We start from the raw sequence: 19,154 nt of genomic DNA on the forward strand, positions 1-19,154 counted from the left end.
CTAATCAGGTTCTCCTAATTTAAATATATATAGAAAAGCTTCAAATAATCAAATCGCAGGAGAAGCCAGTTATACAGAAAATTTTGAAAAGGTCAAATGATTTCAGACATTTTTCTTCACTTAAATAAAACTCTAAAAAAAAACCCCAAAACCCAACAACCTCCAGAGCTTTCCCACATATTTTAGTGTTTGTACAAAGAAATTCTTCTTTGATCCCACACTTCCAGCTCGAGATATTTACAATATTCACAGTCTGCTATAAAGGATCAGTAGATTTATTACCAAGTCAAGCCTCAGAGAATCAAGACAAGGTGTCTTGCAATTGCTTCAACTGAAAAATAAACTAAACACAGGAAGGAGAAAGTCAAATGCTACTTTCAAACATGTAAATTAATCCATTAAAGTTATTGAACTTTGAAATGTAAAACAGAACTTTTCCAAGAGTAAAAAAAATTCAACTTTCTCATAGAAACAAAACCATTTGACCTTGATTCTTCAAATTGTATTTTCTTAATCTGTCCCTCCTCCCTCTGCTTCAAATCAGGCCCTTCTTATTTATCACAGACAAGAAAAAGTAGATTAAATCCATCAAAAGCAGTTCCTTGTGGCAAAAGCCCCTGGAAATTTGTACAAATGTTCCCACCTCAGGATCAGCAGCACTTAAGGGATGAAGAAAAGGAGGAATCCTCTAACACACATCAGATCCCACCTTCCCCCCTGACTGCACTTCCAACAAATTCTGACTCCCAAAAAACTGCCTGAGGATTTTCCTCCTGGGAGGGCAGAGTCACAAAGTGCTTTTGGAGGGGATTTTTTGCTCTGCCATTCAAACAAAGGTGATTTCCTTGTTTCCATCTCTATCTGCCACACTTGAAAGTTTCAATTCCCCAGAAAGACATGGATTTCAAGTTCAAAATGAAATTTTGAACTTGAAATCCATCATTTCAAGACATGACCTAGAATTAGAGCAAGGACAGAAATGCACGTAACAGGGCTTGGTGGTACAGCCAAAAAAGTGACAAAAACTCTAAATTTTGGCTAATTGTCTTCAGTTTTCATCAACAGGTCAGTGCACAAATATTCCAGGTAGTGTCAGAGGTACAATTCCAGCTCACACAAACACTCCCTGCTCCCATCAGAGGATGGATAAGCAGGGATTGTTCTTGCCCTGCAACAGATCAGGCATTGGAAAACTGTCCACAGGATTAAGGAAAGCTGACAGAGAACAGGAAACAAAGCATCTCCTTCATGTAGAAAAAACAAGTCACTGTTTAGAAAATTGTATAGAAAGAGTCAGACACTGCTTTGCCATCCAGCTAAAGCTGCAAGGAAATTTTGGTATAGAAAAGAGACAAAAAAAGAACAAGGCTGGACTTTTGTAGGAGAGAATTGGGAGATTCATGGCTCAGGTTTGTCGATGTAAACCCAAAAATGGATGAGCTGTGAAAGACAACAACAACAATTCAGGAGTGGTCACTGAGGGCCCTGGGTTGGCACTTCAGTCTGCAGACCAAACTCAGCCCATGTCTGCACGGATTTGGTACCAAAATAGCTCTATAAAAAGCCTCCGCCCGATCTCGAAAGAAAGAGAAGCAGAAAAGGTAGAAAACTAGAACTATGTACAGATTCTTGCCATTGGTTTGCTTTATCAGGATTTAAAAAAGCAGCTTTTGGAGCCAATGTTCCAGACTAGAGTAAGAACCTGCCCTAGGAAGCAGGGAGCAGCCCTGCAGTTGTGGCTCCCCCAAGAAGGAGCTCGAAGGCATCAGAGACGGGAATCTGGGCTCCAGAGAAATCCCAGGGGTTCCCCAGAGCACTGGGAGCCTGCCTGGGAACAGCTCTGCCAAACAAGAGGACAAGTCAGAACCCAAGCCTTGGATCTTCTAGGAAGGAAAGAATGGGAATATGGGGGTGGATCCCAAACAATCAAAGCCCAGGCTGGTCTCGGTCCATAGAAGATCCCACCATGGAAATTAAAAGAACTTGTGCATAAAGACTTGAACATTCTTCTGTTCTGCTGATGGACAAGGTGAGAAAAAGATAAGTTTTGTGCTGAATGGCTGATTCAGCCTTAAAAAAGCTCTGAGGAAGATGAGGAGAAAGAAAGAGAGGAGGTTAAGCCTTAAAGAAGGTCTGAGGGAGATGGGGAAGATGACAAAAAAAGAGAGTCACTGCTCAGAACTGAAAATTTCAGCAAGCACATAGCCTCAGGTGCCTGGGCCAGGCACCAAGCCAAACTGAAGGGTATTTAATTGATTTTTCTCTACCTAAAGAACTGGAATCTAGGTGCCAATCTAGGGGAGCTGTGAATTTGCACTTGCTTCAAGTACTCACTGAGCAGGGGTTTGAGAAACTGTGGCTCTCCTTCGCATACAGTTACTGCAGGGGCTGGATGTGGCAGGTGAAAGGCAGCTTCTGCAACTGGTTATTAAGAAAAAGAATGGTTTTTAACAATAAAATCCACCCCATTTGTGGGGCTCATGATTAACAGTACATAAGTGATCATATATACCTCAAGGAACTGAGTTTTAAAAAAATATTACAGTACCAATGATTTTTTTTTTGTATCTACAACTATACAGCATTTTCAAGCAGTATGGAAATTTAATGAAATAATTATGATTTATTAATTTACATAAAAATACTTTTTACAGTTAAAGAATAAATCTTAAATGGTAAAAAAAATAAGATTAAGAAGCTCCAGCTATTGAGAGTCGTGGGAATTTGTTTGCTCTTCAATCACTTGTTTGACGATTTCTGCCAGTTTTAGTCGATCCACTTTGTCTGTGAATCCTCTGCCTGAAGGGAAAAAAAGCAGGGAATCAGCTGGAGCTGGGCACAAGGAGGAAAACAATCCCAGCTGGAATTAAACAATGCTTCACACAGACTTAGGGCAACAGCAGCACAGGATCCAAAAGGACTTACAGTCCATGGTTCTGTTGGAAAATGGAGCAATTAAAGATCTCAATGAAAGCCGAGCAAACAGAACAGAGGAGGAAGCAGGATCAAGCCCTTGTGATGCTCCTGGTCCCTTCCATCCATCAGCACCTGCTCCTGGGGGCTGACACCTCTGCAGCCTCCTCTGTCCAGGAGCCATCTGAGCATTTCAAGGTGCCTGTCCTGGTTTCATTCTGCTTCCCACCCAAGCTGTGCTGCAGAGCTGACAGGGAGAAGCAGCCTCCAGCAGAAAGAGGGAATAAACAGCTGGATGGAAAGCAGCTCAACACAGCTGAAGAGGTTCCTAAAAGGATCAGAGAATCCTGGAATGGTTGGAAAGGACCTTAAAGGTTATCTGGGCAGGGACACTTTCCACTGTCCCAGATTGCTCCAAGCCCTGTCCAACCTGGCCTTGGACACTTATAGAGATGGGGCAGCCACAGCTTCTCTGGGCACCCTATCCAGGGCCTCCTTGCCCTCATAGGGAAGGTTTTTTTGCATATATCCCATCTATCTCTGCCTTCTGGCAGTTGAAACTTCCCCCTTTCTATCATGATCCATTTGTGCTGTTACATTCCTGGTGCTTCAGAAAACTCCACCCTGACCCTCAAATAGATATTTGAAAGCAACACTTTCACCCCATTTTGGGAACACCAAATCTGGCAGAAGGGATGAAACAGTATCAAAATCTAAATCAGCCCAGTCAAATACATTTGGGGTTATTTCCACAGCAGGAGGTCTGTGCTTCCCCCTTTGCCACATTCCCTGGGGGAGAGCAGGAATTCTCACCATTCCAGCTGAAGCTCTGCAGGGTGTCTCGCAGCAATTTGCACTCCCTGTTGTATTTCCAGGCCTCCTGCATCACTTCATTCAGCTTCTCATCTTCATTCTCTCCTGTTTGGGACAACAGAGGGACACAGGAGGTTTGGACTCGTGCCTCACTCAGGGCTCAGCAAACTGGGCAGTTACTCCTGCTGACCCCACACAAACCAGGAAATGGCCTTTCAACCAAATATTCCTGTTTGAAAGTTCTTTTACAGCTCTGCATGTCATCAAAATTCCACATGAACCCAAATCCCAGCTCAGAGGCTGCCCAGGACTTTTCCTCCTTCCTCACCACTGACACAGACAGACCCAAAGTCAGGGTCTTGCACATTTAGGAATAGAAGGTTCTTAAAAGTGGCAACCTTTACCAGCCTGTGGTAGAATGCACTGAGCAATCACATCTCTCAGCTTCTCCAGAGCCACGTTGGAATCATTGCTTCCATTCTCAGGGTCATGGATGTAAACACCATCCTTTGGCTTGGTGCTGCACAAGAACAAGGAGGAAATAATTAGAATTTGGGTGCAGCTCAAGCTCGTTACTTGTTGTGTAACTGCTCCAGTCTAAAACAGCTCCTTCCCTCTCTGGGAAACTGGGAGACAGGTTCAGCATTAATTATCATTTTTGTCCTATATTATGAGATCATTTTAAGTATGGAGAAAAAGGAATATTCCTTTAAATTACTTCAAATAAGGGTAATCCTAAAATGCACGAGTCTAATTTTTAGATTAACTCGAACAAAGAGAGAGAAGTTACCTGACCTCTTCAGTCAAATGTCAGGATGAGAAAAAAATATCTTAGAATTCTTTCCCCCAGTTTGCCTTATCTTACATGTGATCCATCATCCCAAAAGGAATCTGTTCAATGCAGGAACAGTGTCCAACCTCCTTCCTGCCCTCACTAGCGCATCTTGGCTGAAAAACCACACTGTGCCGCTATTATTTGTCTGAGCAACACCAGAAGTGTGTTAAACCATTACAACTGAGCCTGTGTCATTCCCAAAGCCATTTCCCAGCCATCCCAGCTGGCTCCACGTTGTCCTTCCAACCCCAGCTCTGGAGTTACCCCAGGAGTTTCCGCTTGCGCAGGATCGGGTTGTTCACGGAGTGAAGGGGCTTCAGGCTCACTTTGAGGTCTTGGATTCTCATGTTTGCAAGTTGTTCTGCATGAGCCTGTTGGATCCCTGCCACCATGGCCTGGAAAGACAAAAGGGGCACTTGGTGCAACAGCACATGGACAGTGTTTGCCATGGGCAAAAAGAGACACCAAAACTGGATTTATTTTGGAGATGTCCATGAAAAATCAGGTTTGCGTGAAGCAAGGTATGGGTTAGAACTAAAATCAGTGACAAAATACCCCTGGGGGAAACAGGACAAAGGATCATCTCCTCATGTTCACAAGATTGACTGAAATCCTCTTTGAGCAGAAATTAAAGGAAACAAGGACTATTTGTTTAATTAGTGAGGTCATTGCTGTATGACCTCATAAAGCATGGCAAAAAGAGGAAAGAGCTATGGAAGATCCCTCAGGCTCTGCTTCCTACCATCAGCACGTGGCTGCTCATTACACCAATCTGGGAGCATCTCCTTCAAGTTTTACAGATTTCACATTTCATTTTCATTTCTGTTTCTATTTTCTCCCTACGATCTCAGGCTCTCCTAAAGCAGAAGAGAAGCTCCTTCTCTGCATAACCCCATGTCAAAAAAGCCCTTCACCTATCCCAGAGCTCTCCTGCTCCTGTGCAACATTCCTGACCAAATAACTGCTGCTCAGACCTTGTCCATCATCAGCTGGGCAGAGGGCAGAATGTTGTCCAGGGCCTCTGTGGAATTGAGCCAGGGATGGTCCAACACCCCTTCAATGGTGAGACGTTCCTCAGGTTTGACCTTCAGCAGCCTGGGGAAGAAAGAAAAAATCCCTAAGAAGGGGTTTGGTGATTTACAGAGCATTTAAGCATTTTAAAGGCTAAAAAAGCAGCTTTGCCAAGAGCTCAAACTGCCCCAAAATGAGCCCAAAATCTGTCCCAGCTCCCTGAGCTTGCTGTGGTTTAATGCTGTCACAGCTCCTCCAGGGCAAAGGAGGGTGCTAAAGGCATTCCTGGGGTACCCCTGTGCTGCTGAATTCCACAGCTGCTGCTCCCAGGTGGGAAATCACCCTCCAGGGGAACTGGAAATGATCCAGGCTGGCACTCTCTGGAAATGCACCCCCAGAGCTCATCCCCAGAACAGGTTACACTCATCCCATGGATTCTGGGCATGGAAACTCTGCAGGATTCACTGCTCTCACCATGCCATTCTTCAGCTTTTCTCCCCCCTGCAAAGTCCTCAAGTAATGAACACTTTGGTTCCAGCCCCTCAAAATAAAAAGCAACTTTATTCCAAGCTTGCTGAAAACTCCATGAAATCTTTTTTTTTTTTTCCTAGCATGAAAGCTTGGAAAGAGGATTTGCAGACAGATTTGTGTTCTCATGATGAGCACAACTAAATAAAAAAGCAAGATTTCCCACAGAGTGCTGACAAGTCATCCCAAAGTCTGAATGAGAATGGGAATGGCTCCATGAGCCTGTCACACTTCCTTAGACAACTCCAGATCAGCTTCTTGGCTGCAGAGCACAATTGTTTAATGTACCAAGAAAGTGGAAATAACTTGTACAAAATGTCAGCAGCACCACGGGGGAGAGCAGAAATCCCACTTGCTGCCAACCAGGTTAAGCTCACTTTTGATACCAGCCATGTGCATTCCTTTTCCATGCATTTCCCAAATCCTACGCCACTATCAAACCCTCATCAAGCCTGAGGTCAGAAATCAGCCTGGATCCATGTGACAACATCCTGAGAGCTGACTTTCATGGGAATTTTAAAAGACAATGAAACCTTTTGCCTGTGGAGTTTCTGTGTGAGAATAAAGAGCTGACCTTGGTATAAAGGAAAGTTAATTTGGTGAAAGGTTGGGCATTCTCCTGCACAGCTCTGAAAAGGTCCCAGCACCCTCTCCAAACAATCCTTGGAGAATTTACAGTACATCTCAGGAGCCAGTGACACTTTTAAATTACTTCCCCAACTGATTTTTTTCCTATTTATATTGCTTTTATTCTCTCAGCTCCTCTGGTGATGCAAAGGCAGTAAGTCCCTGCCACTTTTTCAAAAATAAGTGAGGTCAAGCCCTAATCAGTGCCACTTTCTTGCTCCCAAACAGACCAAGTCTTTGAAACACTCCCAGCTGAGGGATGTGCCCTGCATGGAAAACAGACCCCATTAGCATTCGGAATAAAACATCCATACAAAGCCTTATCTGAGTCTGGCACCTCATGACAGATCTTAATCTCCCTCTCCATCCTCCTGCCTCTTTTTAGGCTGTGTATGATGTGCACAGGGCTCTAGGGGACAGATTTACCACATCCAATTAAAGGCACTTGATTTTCATAGGAATTCAAACGTTATCCCAGGAAATCCATGCCAGCTGTATAATCCTGAAACTCTTCAGTGCTCCCACTCCCCTTGAAGACTCAATACACAGTTCACCCCAACAAAAGAGACATCAACATTAAACACTTGTGCAGGGAAAAAAACCCACAAAAACATTTCCCAGACTTGGTTTATGCTGAATGTAACAGAGAATTTGTCAGCTGGATGAGCTGCAGACAATCCTCACTGCTGGAATAAGGCACTTCCAGGTGCTTTTCCATTTCTTTAACATGGAACCTTTCCAATTCCTTAACACAAGCACAGAGCAACACCAGAGTTTCCTCCAAGGACTCACTTTCTCACAATGTCTTTTGCCATTTCTGAGATCTGGCTCCACTCCTCCTCTGGGAACTCGAAGCTTCCTGTCATGATCTTTTTCCTCATGTCCTTGGGAATCGTCCGGCTGTGGTGCTTGGAGTAAAAGGGGGGGTACCCACACAGCATCACGTAGATAATCACCCCCAGGGACCACAGGTCACAGCTCTGCAAGCAAGGAAAGGGTCACTTAGGGGAGCAGTTTGCAGCAAATAGTGGGGGAGTTCTGATAAAACTTCTGTGTGATTCCCTAAGGGAACAGAACCAGCTCAGCTCCTCCTCCAGATCCACCTTTGTGGATAAATCTGGCTGCTGTGACAAGGCAGCTTTGTGCTCCAAGCTGAACAATTTCCAGGTGGTTGGGATTTGTCTGGGATCAGCCAGGGCTGCAGAGGTGTGAGAAGTTTATTGCATCTCTCAGGATACCTGAATCCCACCCCCAAACCCATAAAAGAATCCAGTTGTTTACAATGAGAGACTGAAAACACAACAACCCCCAACAAAGCAACAGCCGGAAATGGAATCAGAGCTGTCTGTGGGGACAGCCAGGGACAGGACTGGAGTGCCATGGAAGGACAGGGCACCTGGGAGCTCTCAGTGCCCATTCTGGGCAGCCAGGTCAGTGCCAGGTGCTGCTTCTGCAGAATCACACCCTCCCTCAGCAGCCCCTTCACCCAGTGCCACCAGGGCTGCACAGAGCAATTCTTCACATGGAACAGGGAAAGAAAATCATTCCCACCTTGGAAATCCCAAATCAAGGGACAAGAGAGGGAACAAGAAACTCCATATGCAAACACTACTGGCACGTTCTAAGGAGTTCAGAAACAGAATTGTCTGCTACAATCACCAGCCTGGCTCTCCAGGATGGAGAGGCACAGTCAGAGCCCTGAGGAAGGCAGATTTGTGATGGAGACTAATTAATATTTTTTTTAACTCTCTCTGTGAGGCTACTAAATGCTAAGACTGCATATGTGCATATGTGGTGGAATAAACAACCATCCCTAGAGCTGCAATCAGGGCAGATCCTTACTCTGGGATCACAAACCAGAAAACCTGAATCAAAACTGACACACCCAGAACACTCACTGGTTCAAGCACTGCTCAGCCAGCAGGAGACAGTGATGATAATAAGGAGGAAAATGTTTTGGAATGCCCAAAAAGGATTATGACCTTTCAGGACATTTCCTGCCATGATTTTGCCAAGATTCCAGCAGCTACACAATAAATTCTTGGTTGTTTTCCAGAAGATCCAGGTACAGAGCAGTTCCTGGCACAGCTGCCTGAACAAGGAATGCTATGCACATCCAGAAACTCTGGCAGCAGGAAAGAGATTCCCTTTGAACACAGCTGAAAGAACTTCCCTCATGGCCTCAATCCAGCAGAGTCCTTCTACTCTCTCCAAAATCTTGTTCATTTTTAGTTCTCCTTAACAGCATTTGTGTATTTATCCCCCCTTTATTAGTGGATCAATTATTAGGTTTGCACTAAGTGTGCATTTCATTATTTGCACTGGTTTGCACCAGTGGGGTGGGGAAGACAAAGATGTTTTCCAGCTCACCTTGTTGTAAGTGTAAGGGGTTGGAGAGGTGGGGATAATACCAGACTTTTCTTTCTGATGTCTTCTTTGTGCCTCCAATACCTGGTGAGAAGGGAAATAAAAACAAAGAAAAATCCATTTCAGGATTTGCCAACAGACAACACAGCCAGCAAAGCCTGGGCCAAAGATTCCTGATGATTTTCCACTCAGGAAATTTATTCCAGCTACTGAAGACTACCAAAGTCAGTTTTTCTCCCTAAGAAAGACTGGAGCTTTCTACATTAGGAAAATACTAAAATATATAATATTTCAGGGCACTGAAATCTCCAGTTCTGCCTGAATTAAACACTTGCTCAGAACCTCCAACCCCTCCATGCTTGGAACCAGAACCTGAAGTGTGTCTGGAGGGTAACCCAAGCTCAGATCTGTCCCTTTCTGCCTCTCCCAGCACAAATCCCACCAAATGTGTCCCTTGCTGAGCCACTCTGTGGGTTTGGATTGCAGGGAGCCCCAGCAGGCTTCAGCTAGGAAGGAATTTTATGAATTTTCAGGGCAGGCTGATCTCTGAATTGCCCTCCCCAGTGATTAAAAGCAGCCCAGCACTGCAATTAAATCTCCATCTGCAGCTGCTTTTCATTTTCTCCAGGACTCCAACACAAAGGACAGGAGAGAGGGGGAAAGCAGCACCACAAAGAGCAGCCTATGTGTAATTACAGATTGTGTTTAATGACAGAGGGGTCAGGCCAAGGTGCCCAGGTACCAACCCTCTGCCACTGCCCTTGGTGAGCAACCTTTTCAGAACCTTTTTCTTCCAGCCAAGTCCTTTTTAATGGAATCCTGAATGAGCTTGAGCTGGAAGAAGGGTGGCAAAGCAGGGATTTTGCCAAAGCAGCTTCTTTAATACAGCTAAAGGCCAATTGTCACCATCAGTGCGGAGCAGAGTCTGGGAAATTTGCCTTATCAACAGATCCCTGTGGCACTCCAGCTCAGGGTGGAGGGATTTCTGGAAGATTCCTGCACTCAGAGCCCTTCCAGGAGAGCAAAGGGGGTTAAAATGATGTGGATTTGGAGGCTGAGGCAATAAATGATCCCCCTTTAGCCCAGAGCAGGAACTGGTTGTTACCTGAGGTGCTACATAATAGGGAGTGAACTGGGGTGTCATCAAGTCACCTTGGTCTACTTTGGCAAACCCAAAGTCACACAATTTAACAGGTGCATCCTAAAACAAGGAGAAGAGGCTTTATTAGACAAATCTCATGAAATCAGCTTTTCTAACACAGAATTCTTCCCCTGTCCTCATCTCATCTTTTCCAAACATTAGATTTACACTCTCACACTCCACCAGGCAGCTGAAAGGTCACAAATTGACCTTTCAAAGCAGAGGTTTTGCTCTTCTGGGTGCTCTGGGCCAGAAACAGCCTCCTCAGGGATTGGGAAGGCACTGAGCCCCTTGTAGGGGGATCACTGCACATCCAAGTGGTGAGCAGGAGAGACAAAGAATTGTTTGGATCTATCAAAGCACCTCTAGGTAGAGGGTCAGAACATCCTGATGAGGGGGCAGAGCTGGATTGTGTTCAGGTGGAGAACCTGACTCCTATTTAATAGCAGTAGCAGAGGCTCACTGCCCTGCAAGGAGATCAGGGGATAGAAAAGTACCAAGTCCATCTAGGTGATTCAATTTTCAATTGAATTGAATTCAACTGAAATTTTCAATTGAATTTTCAATTCAATTAATTTTTTTTTCAATTGAATTTTCAAGATCAATTTTAATTTTGTCACCAAAACATTCATGTAATTTTACCACTACTCTGAGAGTCACCCTTGAGCCACTTCACAGAATTCAGCAGCAAAAGAATTGCAAATGTTCCTCTTACCAGAGAGTTATCCTTGAAGAGGAGATTCTCAGGCTTGAGGTCTCTGTGTGCAATGTTTAGTGAGTGGCAATGCTGCAAAGCCAAAGCTATCTGGAAAAGGGCACAATAAATCAGCTACAATCACCAACATCCTCCTGCAGCCTGGACATTTATTTCAGCTTTACAAAGGACATTTCCAACCCCAAACACTTTCACTCCTCTTGGGTGGAGCTCTCCTTTAGGACAAGCCTGACCCTGCTGCAGTGGTGCAGTGAAGTGACAGCAGGGACATGAATCCCCCAGAAAACAAAAGCCAGGCTGGCCTGGGCTTCCCAACCTCCTCAGTTTGGGAACTCATTGAGAGCCCCCCCAAAGTGAAGCAGTTGGTGCCAGTGCCCCTTCCCTGCTGTGCCAGGGCTCCAGGGTGCTGCCCCTGCCCAGCAGTTCCACCCTGAACACTCCCAGCAGGGAGTTCTTGCTTCAGGATTCCAGGGAATCATTCACTGCACTTGTTCCTGCCTGCAGATCCAACACTCAGGCAGTTTTATTCTTTCATTTTGGATGGTACTGCCTGCACTTCAATCATTCTGTGCATATCCCACAGAAATGCATTCCTGGATTGTTTCAAGGATGCTTTGGGAACTTGCAATCCAGGCAGGAAAAGCTCCAGGGACTGCACATTTCTAAGTGCAATTCATTTCAAGAAATGCCAAGTATAAATATTTAAACAGCATTCCTGAGACAGAAGTGAGGCACAGCCTCACAACCCTTATTTGGAACTATCCCTGCTGGATTCTGCAGGATCCTACCCAAGTTTAGAGTCCTTAAAAACCTCTAAATTACTGTCACAAGAGAACTTCACTGCTAATTCAGCTCAGCAATAAATACAAACACATTTCCAGAGAAAATGAGGCAGTGCTGTGAAAAGCTTTAACCATTCCTGGGTACAAGACAAGGATGAAGAACCACCAGAGAAAAGAATTTTAGAGAGACTGTCACATTTCAAACTTCATTTCTATGAACATTAAAGCAAAGAGTTACTTGAGACATGAATAACCCAAGTGTACACACAGAATTCAAACCAAAGTCTTGACTTCTGGTAAAGTTTTACAAGTTTTCCCCATGTCAGAATCAAACAGCCCAAAGGATGTCAAACAAACTGTCAAGAATAATTCTGTACTTCCATTTCTTTGTTGGATGAGACCAAAAAGTGCCAGCACAATTAGCATTTCATTAGAAACAAGTCAAAGCACAAAAGTAACACAAATTTTTTGCTCCAGGTGCAAACATTCTCTCTCCAGCTGAGGGGAACTGGGAATCCCAGCACTGAATTCCAGAGATCCTTCTGAGAGTCCCACCAGCAACAAAAAACCTGATGGACACCAAAACCCCCTGCAGAAACCACCATGGAAGCTATAAAATCATTCAGGAGTGAGCTGGGAGAGAAAGGGTGAAGGAAAAACGACACTGGAACAAACAGACACAAAATCAGAACAAACAGACACATTCCTTGGTATCTTCCAGGAATTCCACAGCCCAAGCCCAGAACCCAGCCTGAAAACCCCTGGCCCAGAGGAGAGAAACACCAAGGGGGTCATGGAGGTTCCAGAGCTCAGGAGTCCTGCTGGAGGCAACACTTTTAGGACAAGAAGAATGACAAAGTTCTCTTGGAAGTCTTCTCTAGAGCAGGTGTGGAAAAGCAATGTTAAGCACAGCAGACCCAGAGAACAAGCCCACACCTTCAATCCTTTATTCCTAGTAAAGCTTGGGCATTGTCACTTATAACAAAGCAGGCAATGATCATCGGATCAGAACTGAGGAATCTTTTAATTCATCCCTTTTTCCCACCCTTCCAGCCCCAGGAATTGTCCCTACTTTAGCCAGAGCATGATGGATTTGCTGGGACAGGGGGTGACTTGCCTGCTTTGTTACTTGGCTCGCTTGCTTCTCAGTAAAGTGCCGGTGCTGGCTGATTCTGTGGAAGAGCTCTCCCCCTTCCATCATCTCCATTACAATTAGGAGCCGAGCCCTGTTCAAAAGCATTTCATGTTGTTACATTAAAAAATCATCCAAAAGAACAGAATTGCTAAGCTAAGAATGCATTTTTCACACAAACACTGCTTTCTCTCTCTGCTGCTTTTGGGGCTAGTTGGGTGCTGTCGTTTTGCCTTAGAGTTTAAAATCCTCGGGATTTTCTGGCTCCTGGGAATCTCCAGTTTGCTCCTCCTGATGGGCTCCCACATCCAGCTGGAACAAACTGGACATGGATACATCCAGCTCCAGCCTGGATGGAGCTGGAAGCCATGTGGACACTCCAAGGGATAACTCTGCCATCGAGGATTACACAGCACGTGGATGCTTTTGAGTCTGGATCCCTCATTATTTTAATTTACAGCTTTACTGCCATAAGTGTGAAGGATAAAAAATAGGAAGGTGGAGATCAGGGCTGCCAGATCCTCAAGGAATTAACTCCCAGTTCCCACCACACAGCAAAATCAGCTACACCAGAGCCTAAGACAGGTCTCAGCTCTCAGAAATTCTCCCAGCTCTGATGATTTTCTCCACTAAGATCCTCTCAGAAGACAATACTTTTATCCAAATATAATAATGCACCAAAAAAAAAAAAAAATCACTCTGCTCCATGTTTTCCTGTGTTCATTTTAAGCAGGACAATGCATTGAGAGTTTGCAGGGCTGAATTTCATATTTTTAGAAACAACTCTTTCACACAATGCAGACTGAATCAATGGAAAACCTAAAAAAATGGAGATGCATTCAACACAGGGAATAAAGGAGGCAAAATAATTGAAATACACAAAAGTCAGGGGAAAAAAAAACAAGAGCTGCTTGGTCTGCAGGATAATTATTACACCTGGGACCCCCTTGAAATAATAATTTTGTGATTAAAACCAAAGCAAAGCAAAGCAAACTCCACTATACCTTGGGCTAAACATGGCAAACAAGCTGTGGGAATGAATCCCCCTATGTAATCTTACCTGGGGCTGGATTCATGTGGGAACTGCACACTGTTAGCATAAACTTCAATTATTTGAACAATATTGGGATGTGTTGCACACATCATGTGCAGACGTACCTTGAAGAGAAGGGAAGAGCTGTTACTGCACACAGGGACAGGGAAAAACCACCCCAGGCTGGCCCCCAAATTTGGGGCAGATTGTGGGATCCCACACAGAGCTCTGGGAAAAGCTCAATCTTGGAGCGTTTTACAGAAATTTAGACAGAACCAGCTTTAAAGGAGCAATGTAGCACTTCAGTGGAAGTGAAAATGAATGAATAAACCCTAAAATTCCATCATTCCATGCATGGCTAAGCACTCACAACAGCTGGAACATCTGAATTAAACACTTGCTCAGAACCTCCAACCCCTCCATACTTGGAACCAGAACCCAAAGTGTGTCTGGAGGGTAACCACAGCTCAGAGCTGTCCCTTTCTGCCTCTCCCAGCACAAATCCCACCAAATGTGTCCCTTGCTGAGCCACTCTGTGGGTTTGGGCTGCAGGGAGCCCCAGCAGGCTCCAGCTGGGAAGGAATTGGGACCTGCTGTCCCAACATTCAGGAATTTCCCCCACTTTAAGCTCCCTGGGCTGTTCAATCCAGCCAAGTCTTGGTGCTTTTTGTACACAGATGATTTTTATGAGAATTTTAAAGGAGAATTTGCTCAGTAACAAGAAATGGAAGTTGCTTAAACCTCGAGGACAATAAATCCTTCTTTAAATTCCCCACAGCTTGGAGGAGTGCCCATCATTCCACAGGCTGACAGTTTGGCACCTCAGGAATTCCCAACCTGTGTCAGGAGCTGCTTTAGGTCCTGGCACATGGAAAAATCCATTTCCAGAACAACTTGAAGCATTCTTGGAGCAGTGACATCCAAGAGTGAGACGTATGGCAACAAAATTCCCTCTCAAACTGGTTCTGTTTCATTACAGGGAGAAGAACAGCTTTAAAACACAGCTCAATTAATCAGAAATAAATCTCTGGATGCACAGGCAGCAAATGGGGGTTTGGTGGTGGGGTTTTGATGTGTAAAACATCCCAAGAATGGAAGGTTTTCTGGAGAGAAAAGCAGGAACTGTACCTCATTTCGAGCTTTTGGACGATCGAGGAGGATTTTCAGTGCAAAGCGTTCTTGGGAGGATTTTTTCATGCAGACTCTGGTATTACAGCAAGAAAATCATTCAGTCAGCAAGGGGTTAAAAAGAGACACCTGAAGCAATTGATTTGTAGCTCTGAGTTTGCTCTCCATGTGGGAATTCCCAGAAATGCCCCCAAGTCTGGGATACATCCCAGCTCTCATCCTGAATTCAGCCTCAAGAGAGATTTTGGATGGAAATAACCCAAAGCACACCTGAACACCCTCAGTGATGTTGGAATAAGTGAAGTGTTTGGGAAGGAAATCCTCATTTTGGCTGATTTTTTTCTCTTTTTCCTCCCCCATTTAACAAATGAGGAAAGGACCCATGTTTGCAGAGGCAGCCAAAAGAACAAAGCACAAAATGAGAGTTTGAATGAAACAACCCAAAAAGGATGAGGAGAACCCAGACAGGAAGATAAATGATGGGGAAGACAAAGGCAGCACCCAGAAGAGCAGCACAGGGGTTTTCCAGCCCAAATTCACATTCCCTGAAGGGACAGGCTTTGTTGGAAAATTGTTTTCCTTCCCAGAAATCATCCAGGGGTGAGAAATCCATGAGCAGCAGGGCTGGGATGCAAAGGCAGTGGAAGAGCTGGAAAAACAACTGGGAAAGAAGGGAAAGGGCAGGGAGGAGAAGTTTTCCTCCCCAAATTCCCCCCCAAAAAAGACAAAACCCCTCCTGCATGACCTACGTGGGGCAGAGGCATTTGTTGGTAGGAATTTTCCATGTATCCCATCATCATTTTTAGTCAAACACTCATTGACTCCTCCACAGGGCAGGGATAATCCTGGGCTGTTCCCTTACCTAACAGGCCCACTGATCCCAGCTCCCAGCTTCTGAGTCCAGTTTATGTTGTATTCCTCTAAAATGGAGGTTTCCTGTTCAGCAGGAGGGAAAACACAGTCAATAAATAGATAATAAATAAAATTATTACAGCTTTTCAAAAAAAAAAAAAAAAAAAAAAAAAAAAAAAACCAAAAAAACCCAACCCAGCTCAGCAGATCTGAGTGTATAAGTGCCTGCTGGGGAGTTTGCTTTCCTGAGGAAAATTAAATATAAATATAAATAATATAAATATAAATGCTCATGTCATGGTTTACCTGATTAAAATTGTTTCTGTGCAGCTGGAATTTCCAAAGAGGGTTATTGAGAGCAGTAAATGGAATTTTGTGCTTTTAATACCCAAACTGTACCAAGGGCATCTCTCCCTGACTCAGTTCCAGCTCCCTACCTAGAAATGATCAATCTCAAAGAAACAAGGAGCCCATTCCAGCATTAAAATGCATTTTTTTGGTCACAGAAAACAGGAAATTGCAGGTTTCAAACCGCTGGAACCATCACAGTGTAAATTAAACCCTGCTTGATTAATTGCAGATTTCTCTGATCATGAACCAGGCTCCTTCTGTCCAAATCCACACAAACAGGGCTGGGTTTTGTTAGGCCACACTTGGGTGCTCTCAGGCTTAACCACATCCCAAGGCAGGCTTTAAACCCAGCTCAGGGCTTTGATTGATGCCTTGAGCTGGGCCTTTGTTCCTTTATTAAATTCCTGCCTCTGCTCAGGATAAATCACAGCAAAAAGAGCTGCTGCAACAGCAGCACAAGGAAAGCAATTCCCAAATCCACTGGAAATTCATGGGAAAGGCCACCCCTGAAGGTTTCTAAAGGGTTTAGAAGGAAGGGCATTAATGAGCATTTAATTTTCCTATTCTGTGTATTTGCCACTGTTTTAAAGAAAAAAGCAACAATTTTTCATCCTGTACTTTTAAATCTGGATCCCAACCTTCATCCCAAAGCATAAATCAGAGGCAAAATGAATAATTAATGGTCAAGAACCACAAATGACACCAAATCCAGGATTTGGGAGCCACTTCCACCTCCCAGCTCCAACCTCAGCACCAGGAATTCCCAGCCTTGCCAGGGAAATCTTCACTCTTTTCCAACTTTAAGAATTCCATGATTTTCATCCTAAAAAGCTCAAAATGCTTTCAGAGCACCAATGAGTTTAAAAATAACCAAGTGTTTCTGCTGGATTTCATGGGTATGGAATTCCTGGGAATCTCCAGACTTCCAGGAACCTGAAACTTCTGAGTAATAACCCAAATTTTCAGTGGGAAAAGAGGATAATGATGTGAAATATCCAGAATTCCAACAAAGTTTCACAGCTCCACATGGAGCTGGGACCTCTCCAGCAGCAAAATTCCCTCCCACCAAGGCTGAGCCAAGAATTTGGGCACTACCCCAGCAGGCTGGGATAACAGAGCCTGGAAAAGCAGAATTCCCAGGGGAGAAACAGAATTCCAATTCCATTTTCAGTGTCATTTGAAGGGTGGGACAATTCAGCTGTTACAATTCACACCATCACAATCAGAAGGCAACAATTTTTAATTTCGTTTTTTAATTTGTTAATTACAATACCTTATAAACATTTCTTGGCTTATCAGCTTTTGCCACTTCATGCTGTAAATAATCTAAAATTACCCCTGCAGAGTAAATTGTTCTTTTAAGTTATTTTAGTAATTAGGATCTGGTGGGTCCTGATATAAAGCATCTTTCATAGTTTTATTTCTCTAAAGTATCTAATTTTTTTTTTTTTTTTGCAAAGCTGTCCTTAAATTTATTTCTGAATTTATGTCCTGAAATTTATTTCTGTTTCTCAACAATGTCTGTCCTTTTCCATGGCATTTCTAAGCCAGCATTTCTAATTTCAAGGTTTGCATACAGATGCACACTATCACGTTTTAAAGACATTTAAAAACCTATTTAAAGGGGAACAAAGCTCGGGAAGAAGGATTTGGACAAAAGGAATGTGGAATTTATGGGCCACGGGGACCTTGGGCAGAACCCCCCAGATAAGGAAAAAAATAAAACCCCAAAAAAACCCTTCATATCTGAGTTGAGATCAGCTGCACTGGGTAAAGGGAATTGCAGCAGGGACACATCGGGACCAGAGTCCAGAAGGGCAGGAGCGAGCGCGGCACTAATTAACATGGCTAATGAGAGACTCATTAACCAGCAGCACACTAATTAATAAGCGAACAACACAACTGGCGGCCAGCGAGCACCAATTCACAAACACCAAAAACTTCGGATCCTCGGCGCGCTCGGCTCACGGGATCCCGAGCAAACCCCCCCGAGCGAAAGGCCCCGAAATCCGCCCCGCCGGCGGCGAGCCCGGCCCGGCGTCCCCCGCCAACCTTGATCGTCTTGTCCATGTCGTGATCCTGCGACATCGCCCCGCGGGGCGCGGCGGGCCCGGCGCCGCTTCAGGCAACGCGCAGCCCCGCAGGAGCCTTTGTGCCGCCGCCGCTCCGCCTCATGCCCGCTCGGGCGGGCCGCGGGTGCCGGAGCCCGCGGCGCGGGGAGGGCGCGGGGCCCGCGCGGAGCCGCCGCTCAACCGGGAGGAGCCGCCCGGGACCCGGACATCGCCGGCACCCCGCGCCGGGCAGCCCCGCCGGGCGCCGCGGGCCGCCGCAGCACCGCTGCCGATGCCGCGGGCAGCACGGAAGGACGAAGCGGGATCGCCGCGCCCGCCCCGTGCCCGCCGCGGGATTTTTGGAGCCGCCGCCACGGCGCTGGAGCGGTTTGCAGGCGGCTGCGGGCAGCTCTAAAAGCGCGACGGCAACGAGAAAGCCCCCGCGGGTCTTTCGAGTAGGGCGGCGCCTTGTGATGACGTTTGATCACCGAGCCTCAGGGGGCGGAGCGAAGCTCTCTGGCCCCTCCCCTAATAGGAGGGGCGGGACAAATCGAAGTCTCGCGAGATCTAGGAGGGCGGGACATACCGAAGGGACTTGCCGCCCGTCTGGTCCCGGAGATCTCGCGAGAACTCGGCTCGCCCGCTGGGCTGAGGGGCGGGGTGTCTCCTAGTCTCGCGAGATCTCGGGCGTGCGCGCGGTTGAGGGGAGTGGATGGCCGCCCTTGGGGTCGTGAGGGGAAGCGGCGGGAAGGAGTCGCAGAGGCCGCGCGGTGCCCTCCGCTCCTCCCCAGAAGTCACACCATGGCCCTGCCTCCCCGGGCAGCCCCTCCGCCCTCATTCAGGCCCAGAACCCCCCTCGCTTCTCCACCCGGGTA

General features: G+C 45.6%; 1 protein-coding gene across 2 annotated transcripts; it reads right to left on the bottom strand.

The window, feature by feature from the left end:
- Positions 1-2,004: 2,004 nt before the first annotated feature.
- MAPKAPK5 (MAPK activated protein kinase 5) lies at positions 2,005-18,732 on the bottom strand. 2 transcript variants are annotated; one of them, XM_050980470.1, is made up of 14 exons: positions 18,281-18,732; positions 15,888-15,961; positions 15,026-15,101; positions 13,925-14,022; positions 12,850-12,958; positions 10,951-11,040; positions 10,200-10,295; positions 9,098-9,178; positions 7,520-7,707; positions 5,536-5,656; positions 4,826-4,956; positions 4,125-4,246; positions 3,727-3,831; positions 2,005-2,799 (listed from the first exon to the last, which is right to left on the bottom strand). In XM_050980470.1, the coding sequence occupies exons 1-14, from the start codon at positions 18,314-18,316 to the stop codon at positions 2,705-2,707; spliced, it is 1,422 nt and encodes a 473-aa protein (XP_050836427.1). In that variant the 5' UTR covers positions 18,317-18,732; the 3' UTR covers positions 2,005-2,704. The 2 variants fall into 2 exon arrangements, with proteins under 2 accessions (XP_050836427.1, XP_050836428.1); XM_050980471.1 differs by having other exon boundaries at positions 4,131-4,246; positions 18,281-18,731.
- Between the last annotated feature and the right edge of the window lie 422 nt (positions 18,733-19,154).

The sequence above is a fragment of the Serinus canaria genome, chromosome 15 (assembly GCF_022539315.1).
Source record: "Serinus canaria isolate serCan28SL12 chromosome 15, serCan2020, whole genome shotgun sequence".
NCBI lineage: Eukaryota > Metazoa > Chordata > Aves > Passeriformes > Fringillidae > Serinus > Serinus canaria.

Excerpts from the sequence above, each read along its gene's own strand:
- MAPKAPK5 (XM_050980470.1), bottom strand. The coding sequence starts at position 18,316 with ATGTCGCAGGATCACGACATGGACAAGACGATCAAG. Across the intron at positions 15,962-18,280 it reads ACATGGACAAGACGATCAAG|GAAACCTCCATTTTAGAGGA; the intron begins GTTGGCGGGGGA and ends CCTGCTGAACAG. Across the intron at positions 4,247-4,825 it reads CGCAAGCGGAAACTCCTGGG|CACCAAGCCAAAGGATGGTG; the intron begins GTAACTCCAGAG and ends GTTCTTGTGCAG.